The sequence below is a fragment of the Antechinus flavipes genome, chromosome 6 (genome assembly GCF_016432865.1).
Source record: "Antechinus flavipes isolate AdamAnt ecotype Samford, QLD, Australia chromosome 6, AdamAnt_v2, whole genome shotgun sequence".
NCBI lineage: Eukaryota > Metazoa > Chordata > Mammalia > Dasyuromorphia > Dasyuridae > Antechinus > Antechinus flavipes.
Genome location: NC_067403.1, coordinates 257,190,060 through 257,201,827, shown reverse-complemented (window position 1 = coordinate 257,201,827; position 11,768 = coordinate 257,190,060). Strand labels below are relative to the sequence as shown.

The window sequence follows — 11,768 nt, the reverse complement described above, 5'->3', positions numbered from 1 at the left end:
CTCACAGTGGGAGCCAGCCTGGGGTTCAGCCTTCTCTCCCCCTCCCCCTGCCCATGAGTCTGTTTCCCACCCTGGGCCCAGTCTGGGCCCCTCTGCTCTGGGAAAGAGGAGAGGTTTCGAGTCCCAGGCTAGCCCTCAGGTCCCGGCTCTGCCTCTGTTTCCCCCTCTGTCAGATGAACCGTTGGGCCCTCCCAGCTCTGAGTGTCTGTGTGCGGGTGCCGCCCAATCGATTGAGCATCGTGATGCCCCATCGTGGGCTCTTGTAGCTCCTGAGACCAGGCCAGCCTCTGGAGGGACTCGTGTCACTGAGGGGAGAGGCGGCAGCTGCTGCAGTGGGGGAGGGGGCGCTGACCTGCACTGAGCCTCAGTCGCCTCATCTGTAAAATGACTTGCTCCCCCTCGGAGGGAACTTGTGCAGCTCAGAGGTGACCAAGGCTGGGACTGAGGGGGATGGGCAGCTCTTAGCACCATTTGGGGAGGGGAGTTCCTTCATCCCTAGAGGGAAGATTCTGCCCAAGCCCACCCCCCCGGCCCCTCTGCCCATCGGCTCACCGGCCAGACACTCCCAGCCAGACCGAGGTCTCCAACCAGTGCCTTTTATGGAGGGAGGGAACAAGTGAATGCCCACATGGGCCAGACACGAGACTGATGTTTGATCGGATTCAGTTATGATGGTCGTCAGTGCGTCCCCCTAGTGCCACTCCTAGGCTGGGGCACCCAGAGGAGCCAGAAGGGGTCAGGTGAAAGGGCAGAGGTCAGGATGCAAAGTCTATCTCTGGGGGAATAAAGTCCTTCACTGGCATTGCTCGGGCTAGGGCTGGACCTGGGCACTGCGCTCAGCTGGCAGGCCCAGATTTTTCCCAGCATGCCCCGGGGTCTTTCAGTGTCTCTATTTCCAGTGACATGTCTGTAAAATGGGACCCAGAAGCCTCCCCCAGCCGGACCAGAGGCACTCCGTGTGAGTTAGAGTGGGAAGAGGTCACTGCTTGTGAAAGGCGTGTTGTTTCCATGATCATTATGATTATTTCTTTGGCGGCTGGGGGGGTGAATCTCCTTCCCGGCTTCCAGGGCAGCGGGGGCTGAGCTCGGGCCCAGTCACGTGGGGGCCTGCTCACGCCCAGAGGAAGCGCCGGCAAAGCGAGCAGGTGGCAGGGGCTCCCTGGCCCGGTGTGGTGGCAGGCCCAAGCGAAGCTCCACTCTCGGCTCTCCCGGGCCACCTTTTAGGGTCATTGGAATCGGTTTATTTTTAGTATCTGGGGGATAGTTCATCACCAGCAGAGATCGGCCCTGGTGTCAAGCAGCCTCCTCACGGGGGAGCCAAGGCTCTGTGCTGGACGAGGGAGAGGGGAGAGGTAGCCTCAGCCTTCAGAGCAACAGGCAGCCTTTGCAAGTCATCTTTAGCTTCCGGCGGTGCTTGCTTTTGTTGAGGGCAGCCACTGCCGCCTCCTGGAAAATGGAGGGGATGTTGTCCTGGAGCCAGGCGGAGCACTCGAGATAAGCCACCGCTCGGACCGACTTCGCCATCGATTGGCCCTGGAGAAAAAACCAAAAAGCATCCTCGGAATCAGTGCCCCCTCCCCAGCATCCTCGGTCCTGCCCCCTCCAGCATGAACCCTGACAGTCACTGGCCCGGCCCCGAGAGGGAGACTTGGACAGGACACGTCGCCTTTGGGCTTCAGTTTTCTTATTTGGAAAAAGTGAGGTCAGGCATGGGGGCTTGCTAAGGTCTAGCTCTAGGCGCCGGGATCCTTTTCTCTCAAGCTTCCTGTGAGAGCAGGAATTGTTTCACAACCACAGTGATCAGCACCGAGAGACAGACAGACAGACACACGCCTTATCCTGCTTCAAACTTCAGAGATTCAGAGTTGGAAGAACTCAGCCTGTCCCTTGCTGCTGCAGAGCCTCTCATCCTTTCCCATCAGGCTCCCCTCAAGCCCCCAAACTGTTCTTCATGATCAAGAACTCTCCTTTACTCTGACTTCCCTCATTACTTAGAGCCCGGACATTTCCACACCTCAGGAGCACGTCAGGGGTTCCCCATCCTCCAAAGACCTTTTTCGAGCCTGCTCGTTCCTCGGGCTGTCACCACCTGCGTCTCTCTTCCTTTTTACCGTCAAATCCCTAGAAAGCGTCATCTACATTCAGGGTCTCCCTGCCTCAGGGCTCAAACTCTACTCAAGTCGCTCTCTCTAAGGCTTCTTGGCATTAAACCTCGTAGTCTTTTCTTGGTCTCTCCCTCCTCAGATTATCTTGCACTTCCTTGCCTTTGTCCGCATTGGATACATGTCTTCCGACCCGCTCCCTCCTCGCCTCCTTCCTCCTAACCCAGACTTCGGAGATAAAGACGGTTTCCTTTTCACCCCGTTCTTAGCACAAGACTTGACACATAGTAGTTAATTAGTAAACTTGTGTGAACTGTTCCCACAGGTGGGAAAGTGCTGGCTCGGGAGTCAGAAGATCCCCAGGAAAACGAGGGGAGGATCCGTGACCCTGAGCCTTAGAGAGTCTGGATGAGGAGGACCAGAGCTCGGAGCGGGGAGGCTGGCAGGGGAGGAGCGGAGCAGGGACCAGGGGCGGGGGCGCTGGAGGAAGACGGCCGCTCCCTCGGCTAATTGCGCTGGAACGTAGCCTGTGTTAATGGTATAACGTGAGACCCAGCCAGGAGGCCGACAGGGCCGGGAGCCGGGTCTGGGGGCCTCCGGCGCACTTGGCTTTTACCTCTTTGGGATACTCACCCCAGATTTCTTGGTAGTTTTTAATCAAGGAGCCCTCCCCCACACCCACCTGATTCTAAGGCCTCTGTGGGAGCATTTGGGCCCTCCCCCAGCAGCCCTGACAGACTTTGGATTGAGGCAGCCCCCCCAGAGTTGGTCCAGGTCCCAGCGTGTGTGTCTGTGTGTCTGTGAATGTGTGTGAGTGTGTGTGAGTGTGTGTGTCTGGGGAGGACAGGGGGGTGGCAGCTACATTGATAGAATCATTGACATCTAGGACATTATTCTCGGGAGATTCTTTTGGCCCCACCTGGGGGTAGGAGAAACCGGCGCCCATTCCCCCCCCCCCCCCGCTCAGAGCTTGCCCTCTGCCCCTGGGCCTCCTCAGCGCAGCTGTCCCACCCCAGAGCCTTCTGAGGATTAGCGGAGGGGACAGGGCCCGTCTCTTTCTCCCGAATGTTCCCGTGGAAGGCCCCTGAGAGTGCCTGAGGTGCCGCGGTCGCAGTGTGGAAGAGGGCATCTTGGGAAACATCGGCCCCCTGTCTGTAGGGGGTCCCCTGGAAGCTCTCTGCGCGTGGAGGGCTCACTACCTCACAAAAGGGCGAGGGCGGGCGGAGCTGATACCTTCTGGTAGGTGACGGGTTCCTGGCGGTCCTGCCGCAGTTTTTTCAGCAGCACTTTGTCCTTTCTCAGGTCAGTCTTGCAGCCCACCAAGATGATCGGTACCCCCGGGCAAAAGTGTGTCACCTCTGGGTACCACTGTCGGGACAGAGAAGGGAGACGTGAGTCAGGCCTTGCTGAGGAGCAGGGGAGCTTGTCGGCTCCCTCGCGTCCTGAACAAATGGGCCAGCCTCAGTCTTCTCATCTGTAAAATGAGACAGTCCTAGCACTAGGCTCCCAGGATTGTGGCAGAACCCCAGTGGAACCTTCAAGCCCTAGAGAAGGGCCAGCTGGAGAGCGTAGCTCCTGTGATCTGGGCTCGTGGCGCACAGCCTGCTGGGAGCCACTTGTCCAGGAGTGGGGATGGGCCGCCCTGCACGGGCCACGTTCTCCCATGCGGACCTGGCAAGGCAGTTCGGCCCAGGAGGCTGGCCCACTCCACGAGCTGGGGTGTGTGTAATGCTAGCGTTGGGTTCTCTCTGTCTCTCTCTGCCTCTGTCCCTCTTTCTCTCTGTCTCTGAGTGGGGTTAAGTGACTTGCCCAGGGCCCTACAACTAGTGACCAAGTGGCTGAGGTCATATTCGAACTCCGTCCTCTCCACTCGGGTCCGGGGCTCTATCCACTGCACCGTCCGGCTGCCCCTGAGCTTTGTATTCTGATCTTGTGACCAGCCTCGGTCTTTGAGGCTCAGAGGAGTCCGAGACGCAGTGGGAGCCGGTTCCAAGCTGGCAGCGCCGGGGCAGGCCATTCCCACCACCCTTCCTGCCGGGAGCCGCAGGGCTAAGGCAGGTTTGGCTTTGACTCAGAGAGATTCGTGGGTTTTAGAGATGGGAAGGACCGTCGTGGGGACTTGTCCAGGGTCACCCAGGTTAAGTCGCCAAATCTTTGAACCCAGTCCCTCTCTTTTCCTACGAGGGCTGGGGAATATCGGACCTGAGGGTGGGGGGCATCGCCTACCCCCCCACCCTGGGTCACTGACCTTGGAGAGGATGTTGTCGAAGCTGTTGGGGCTCATGACATCGTAGCACATGAGAACCACTTGGGCATCGGCGTAGGACAGGGGGCGGAGACGGTCATAATCTTCCTGCCCTGCAAGGGATGGGGAAAAAAAGAGCAGTGATTGTCCAGCGCGCCCCAGAGATGCGCGGGGAGGGGGTCCCCCTGCGAGAGGCCTCCCGGGGGTGGGAGGGACGGCACAGGTCGCAGCCTCTCTTGCCCTTCGAGGCTCCCAGGGGCTCGGAGCGAACCCCTCCGAGGGCTGACACTTCTGCCGTCCCCTTCGTTTATTTTCCTTAAATTATCGTTTACTGCTAAAAACAATTCAACGTAAAGTTCTGGCCATTTATGTTGTTAAACCAATGCTGGAAATGTGAAATGTCCCTGGAGCTCCCGTCCCTCCCTCCCTGCCCCGTCCATTGTGGCTCCAGCTGCTCCTCTGGGCTCGGAGAAGCGTTTTTGCTTTGGGAGATCTGCAGGCGCTGCGCCTGCCGTTTCCTCGGCCCGGTATCGATGGAGTCCTCCCTGGCTGCTCGTCGCCGTGCGTGCTCAGCGCAGGAGAAGGGCCAGCGGAGAACGGATTCACGGGCTGCCGGGGCTGGAGGGCTGGGATCCGGACTCCCAGAGGGAGGGGGACCCGTGGAACAGAACACAAAATGGTGGCTCTCCGCAGCCCCCTGGCAGATGGTTGCTGGCTCAGGGAAGGGAGGAGAGGGAGAACGAGGGAAAGAGGCCCGAGCTCAGAACTTAAAAAACGAAGGGCACAAATGGCTTTTATGTGGAATTGGAAAAGAAGAAAATGTTAGAAAAAGGAATGGAGGTTTTAAAAGTTGTCTGTGGCCTGAAGCCCTTGGACGGGCCTGTGGACTCTTCTCGATCACGTTTTGAAATGCAAAGAATATTACATACGAAATTGTCACAAACCCCAACAACTCCCTCTTTTGAAAAACAGTGATTAAATAGAGTTCAAATGTGGCTATAAAATCTGGGCAAGTCACTTAACTCCAACTGTCTCCCCCTTCCCCCCCAAAAATCTCTGCAGGGGCTTGGTGGGTGTCCCCTTTCCTCATTGCTCTGGGGGGCCTTGACCCCCCAGGGGGAGATTAGCATGATGAACGAGCCCCAGAGGCCGGGGAGCGTGTGGGGAGCGCCCGGCCTGAGAAGGGCCCACCAGGATCCCCCGGGCCGTGCCGCCCTGCTCGCCTGAGGGAAACCGCCTGGGCGAGGTCTGGCTGCGGGGTGCCTTGGGACCGTGCTTCAGGACAGCCAGGGCGGGCGGGAGCCCCCAGCCCCGCCCAGGCCGGTTAGCCGGCCCCTCGGCGGGCAGAGGAAGACGCGGGGTCAGGGCTTCCTTCCGTCCGGAGCGTTCCCCGTCCATCTCCTGCCGCCCTCTCCCCCCGCGCCACAAGCTTACCCGCGGTGTCCCAGAGGGAGAGGGTCACGGGTTTGCCGTCCAGCTGCAGGACCAGGGAGTACCGCTCAAACACAGTGGGCACGTAGTTCTGAGCGGGAAGAGAAAAGGCGTTCGTTACGTGGCGGGGGCCCCGGGAGTCCCGCGTGTCCGAGGCTCCGTGCCAGGCGCTGGGGGTACGAGGAAGGGGGCCTGCCCTCGGGGAGCTTCCAGTCGGAGGGGACACCAGGCAGGCAAGCGGGAGGCCCCTCCGTGAAGGGAAGGCCCAGCAGGAAGGGGGGCAGCTCGAGGGGCCGGCAGATGCCCCGAGAGGGAGGGAAGAGCCTCCCGGGAGAGTCGGAGGCCGGGAGGAGAGGAGGGGTGGGGTTTGTGTATGTGATTGGGAGGTAACAGGAGCCACCGTTGTGCGGGTGGGGGAGTGACACTGATGAGCTTTTGGGAAATGGCCTGGAGTAGGGCGAGATGGGGACAGGCGGCCGCGGGAGAGGGCAGTAGTCAGGGGGGAGCTGCGGGCGGAAGGGGGCTGGGAAGGGAAGGGAAAAAGGAGGGGGGGCCAGGTCAGAGGTCGACTTCCCCATCTCCCAGATGAGCTTTGGCCAGGTCGGGGGTGGGGAGATTGGTCCGGGTCCTCAGAGGCTAAAAGAGAAATCAAGATCGGGAACTCTGGACGTTGGGTGCTGGGAAGCCGAGGGACCCTCCTGCCCACAAATGGAAACTAGTTTCTCTTAACTGTGGGGAGCCGGGGCACTGAGACGGGGGCAGGCCCTGGCTGCAAAGGCCACCGGGAGCCAGGGGCTCTGGGGTCTCCCACCCCCTGCTCTGCAGCTTGTGCCCCTGCCCCCTCCTCGGGCCGAGGGCAGGGTCAGGCAGGGCAGATCTGCCAGGAAGGGCAGGACCCGCCCAGCTGTGGCTGGGCCCGGGGAGTGACTCAGACGGGCACTTGGGGCTCTGAGTCAGCAGGGTTTGGGCTCAGGGATGGGAGGGAGGAGACGGGTACGGGACAGGGTACGGGACAGTCAGCCCGGGGGAGGCCAAGGGTCGGGGGAGGCCAAGGGTCAGGAGGGGTGGGGGAGGGAGCCAGGCTTTGCAGGCCGGAACCTTGTGCTGAGAGCAAGGGGCAGAGAGAGTGAGGGGAAGTTGCCCCTGAGGGGCCCGGCACGGGCTCCAAGCATCCCTGTGCCCTCCCCGGGACCTCGGAGCGGGGGTGCTCACCGATTGTACCCCTGGTGTGGAGCCCAGTCTCCCCTGCTCCCGACCTGTGGCCCCAGGAAGGGGTCCCCCCTGCTCCGGATCCCCAGGCAGGCCCCTCTGCTAGCTTCGGGCCATCCTTCCCAGCCAGGATCCCTGGACTTGGGGGGGGGTGAGCACGGGCCTGCCGGATTTGGGGTGCAGTACCCCAATAACAGAATCTTGGGGGGCTGGGAAGGCCTGGAGGCCTCGGCCTCCTCCAGAAGGCTGCCCTCCGCCCTGGGCCCAGCCTGACTACAGACCCAGCTCACTCTTGGGTATCCAAGGGTTCACATGGGGAGGTGGAGACCCAAGGCTATTCCTGAGCCCCGAGTCTGGTGGGGGAGTGGGCCCGGGAGCCAGAGCCCCGGAGGCTGGTCCCGTGCACGGCAGGCCGGGCCCCTGCGGTCACCCTCCCAGCTCTGCCCCCGGCCGGTGCTCCCCTCCCTCCTCCCCCTGTGCCGACCACTGACGGGCTGGAGGCCGAGGCTCGCCTGCCCTTCCGGGTCCCTCCCGGCCTGGTTCTGACCCCCCCCGGGCAGGGCCTTTGGCACATGGGAAGCTGGGGGAGGCTGCCAGCCCCCGAGCCAGGGGATGCTGGGACACAGGCTGGGGGGCTCGCGTCCCCCCAGAAGTCAAGAGCCCACGGGGCAGCAAGCCCAGGCCCAGGAGATGAGGGTTAGACCACCAGGCCTGGGGGGCGCTGCTCTCAAAGGAGACCGTCCCTGGCCGGAGGGGGCGCCACGTTCAGACCTGGGGGCAGTCCCGGGAATGGAGCCTCCCGTGGGGGAGTGCCCCCGGGCCAGCGCGATCTGGTCCCAGAAAGCCCGGGGAAGGAGGAAGGCCGTGTGGGCCCCCCCCCGTTCGGATGCAGGGAGCCCCCCCTTCCTCTTAGACGTGGGCGAGTCCCTCATCTGTACCACGGGGTGATTGGCTTAGAACCCTTAGGCCCTCGTCGAGGAGGTGGGGGACCCTGGGGCGGGCGTCGCCTGTCCCAGCAGGCCCAGTCGTCTGCCAGGGTTTGGGGGCCGAACATCCGCCAGAAGGGAGGCGAGTTCGGGGGTGGCCGAGGTACCAAACAAGGCATCGTGCCCGGGAGAGGCACCGGGAAGTGGGGCGGGGCCTGGGGAGGGTCCCGGGGGCGACGGTGCCGTTCTGCCTGCAGGAGAGAGTCTCCCTGCTGGGCTCTCTCTGGCCCCCTCCCGCACTTTATAAACATCTTCCCCATTGTGGCTCCGAGGAGGTGCCAACCTGCACCGTGGAGGGACTTTGCCCGTCGGGGAGATGCCCGCCTCCTCCCTCTGATACCCATCTGTGGTCAGGAAGCCCGAACTGCTCCCCTCCCCCCGGAGCTCTCTGCTGGCCCTTGGGAGCCTGAGGGGAACCTGAGGAAAAGCCCCCCGGGGGGGTCCGGGCCAGAGAGGCGACGTTTCCCTGTGGGCCGGTGCCTCCGGCGCCCCCTTCTCTGGGCAGGGCGGCTCCCGGGAGCTCTCCCCCGTCAGGGGCCCGGCCGAAGGGGCTGCACGGGGGGGCCTGAGGCAGCCGAGAAGGCGGGCGACCCAGGAGGCCTTAGAAAGTCAGAGGGCGGGAACCCCGGGCCGAGGGTCGCAGCCGATCGGCCAGATTCTACGGCTGCAATGGCCCGGAAGGAAAACAAATGCAGCCTTCCGAGGGGAGGGAGGGGGCTGCGGGGGGGGGGGGCTCCCCGGCCCCAGGTTTGGGGCCCCCACTGCTGACCCATAGGCGAGACTGAGCTGGTGGGCCCTGAGCCGGGGCCCGCAGACGGTGGGGTCTGACCAGTCAGGGACCAGTCAGGGACCAGTCAGGGACTAGTTAGGGACCAGTTAGGGATCAGTCAGGGACTAGTTAGGGATCAGTCAGGACCAATCAGGGACCAGTCAGAGACCAGTCAGGGACTAGTTAGGGATCAGTCAGGACCAGTCAGGGACCAGTCAGGGACCAGTCAGGGACTAGTTAGGGATCAGTCAGGACCAGTCAGGGACCAGTCAGGGACCAGTCAGGGACTAGTTAGGGATCAGTCAGGACCAGTCAGGGACCAGTCAGGGACCAGTCAGGGACTAGTTAGGGATCAGTCAGGGACCAGTCAAGGACCAGTCAGGACCAGTTAGTGACTAGTTAGGGACCAGTTAGGGATCAGTCAGGGACCAGTCAGGGACCAGTCAGGACCAGTCAGGGACTAGTTAGGGATCAGTCAGGGACTAGTTAGGGACCAGTCAGGGACTAGTTAGGGATCAGTTGGGGACCAGTCAGGACCAATCAGGGACCAGTCAGGGACCAGTCAGGGACCAGTCAGGGACTAGTTAGGGACCAGTCAGGACCAGTTTGGGACCAGTCAGGGATCAGTCAGGGACTAGTCAGGGACCAGTCAGGACCAGTCAGGACCAGTCAGGACCAGTTAGGGACCAGTCAGGGACTAGTTAGGGACCAGTCAGGGACCAGTTAGGGACCAGTCAGGGACCAGTCAGGGACCAGTTAGGGACCAGTCAGGACCAGTCAGGGACCAGTTAGGGACCAGTTTGGGACCAGTCAGGGACCAGTCAGGACCAGTTTGGGACCAGTCAGGGATCAGTCGGGGACTAGTTAGGGACCAGTCAGGGACCAGTCAGGGACCAGTCAGGGACCAGTCAGGGACCAGTTAGGGATCAGTCGGGGATCAGTCAGGGACCAGTCAGGGACCAGTTAGGGACCAGTCAGGGACTAGTTAGGGATCAGTCAGGGACCAGTCAGGACCAGTCAGGACCAGTTAGGGACCAGTCAGGGACTAGTTAGGGACCAGTCAGGGACCAGTTAGGGACCAGTCAGGACCAGTCAGGGACCAGTTAGGGACCAGTTTGGGACCAATCAGGGACCAGTCAGGGACCAGTCAGGGACCAGTCAGGGACTAGTTAGGGACCAGTCAGGACCAGTCAGGGACCAGTCAGGGACCAGTCAGGGACTAGTCAGGGACCAGTCAGGACCAGTCAGGACCAGTTAGGGACCAGTCAGGACCAGTCAGGGACCAGTTAGGGACCAGTCAGGACCAGTCAGGGACCAGTTAGGGACCAGTTTGGGACCAGTCAGGGACCAGTCAGGACCAGTTAGGGACCAGTCAGGGATCAGTCGGGGACCAGTCAGGACCAGTTTGGGACCAGTCAGGGATCAGTCGGGGACCAGTCAGGACCAGTTTGGGACCAGTCAGGACCAGTCAGGGACCAGTTAGGGACCAGTTTGGGACCAGTCAGGGACCGTCAGGACCAGTTAGGGACCAGTCAGGGATCAGTCGGGGACCAGTCAGGACCAGTTAGGGACCAGTCAGGGACTAGTTAGGGACCAGTCAGGGACCAGTTAGGGACCAGTCAGGACCAGTCAGGGACCAGTTAGGGACCAGTTTGGGACCAGTCAGGGACCAGTCAGGGACCAGTCAGGACCAGTTAGGGACCACCTCTCTGTGTTCCTTGGCTGGGACGGCCAAGGCTGGGAGCTCCCCGAGGGTGGGCGCCCCCTGCCCGGGCCGGGCGTGTCTGTTGCCACTAAGTGTTGAAATAAGGTCACAGATGTGAGGCTCGGCAAACCAGAAGAGAAAGCTCCACGAGCAGCAGCCGGCGGGGCCCGCGGGAGGCGCCGGGGCGCGCGTTCTCCCCCGGCCAGTCACTTGCTCGGCCTCGGTTTCCCTGCCTGCACAGTGGGGGCATCGCTGGGGGTGCCCAATTCTCGCTGGGCCCCAGGCCGGGGGAAGGGGGCAGGGAGGCTCAGGGAAGCCCTTCCTGGGAGCCGGGGCGTCTGGCCCAGAGGCCAGAAGGGGCCGGGAAGGGGGAGCGGCTCCCGGGCAGAGAGCGGGGCTGGGCTGAGCCTTCCCTGGCAAACCCTGAGCGTGCCCCAGCCGGGGCTGGGCCCCTCCCGCACCTGCAGAAGCTCAGGGAGGGCCGGCCCGGGTCTGGGCCCCGAGGGAGGGGGAGGCAGAGGGGAGGGGGCCCAGCGAAGGGGGCCGGGCGGGGATCGGGACTCACCTCGGGGAACTTGCCCTCGGCGAAGACCATCAGCAGAGACGTCTTGCCGCACCCCCCGTCCCCCACCAGGACCACCTTGACGCAGGGGGCGGCCGGGTCCGGCGGCCGGGCCGCCGGCTCCCCTTGCATGCCGCCTTCACGGGGCACCATCATGCCCGGCGGGCATCTCTCTGAGAGGGAGGCAGCAGCCGCGGCGGGCGCCCTCTTCCTCGCTCGGGACCGCCCCTCCTGGGGCTGGGAGGCCGGGAGTCGGCGCCGTGGCCTGGCCCGGCCCCTTGCTGACACCCGGAAGGCCGCAGGTGTGCGAGCTCAGGAATGTGGAAGGGGCGGGCACCGCCCGAGGCTCCGGGAGCTGGGCCGGGAGGGGCCCGGGCTGGGGGGGGGGCAGTGTTCGGGCCCCTCGTGGGGCAGCCGCTGGTATAGCCAGGAGGGGCTGTCGGGGGCACAGAGCGGCCTCTCCTCCCGCCCTCCAATGCTGGTCACCAGATCGGGGAGATTTCAAAGGAACCCGGGCTCACATTGGAACTGGGGGGCCCTGTGCCCCGCCGGTGCCCACCATGCCCTCCCCCTACCCTGGACAGTCTGGTCCTGTGCTGGGGGCAGCCCCGTGGGCTCTGGGGCTGCTCCTCCCCAGCTGCTGCCTCAGCCCGACGGGACCCCCGCCCCGCTGCCCGCTCCCCCCTCAGAGCCCCCGCTTCCCAGAGGACCTTTAGCTCAGCTGCAGCAGTGCCAGGGAAGGGCTTTCTCAAACCCGGG

General features: G+C 63.0%; 1 protein-coding gene across 1 annotated transcript; it reads right to left on the bottom strand.

Annotated features, from left to right (window-relative positions):
• Positions 1-576: 576 nt before the first annotated feature.
• Positions 577-11,239, bottom strand: RHOD (ras homolog family member D). The gene is made up of 5 exons (XM_051967217.1): positions 11,013-11,239; positions 5,782-5,869; positions 4,351-4,460; positions 3,336-3,470; positions 577-1,533 (listed from the first exon to the last, which is right to left on the bottom strand). The coding sequence occupies exons 1-5, from the start codon at positions 11,163-11,165 to the stop codon at positions 1,366-1,368; spliced, it is 654 nt and encodes a 217-aa protein (XP_051823177.1). The 5' UTR covers positions 11,166-11,239; the 3' UTR covers positions 577-1,365.
• Positions 11,240-11,768: the final 529 nt, after the last annotated feature.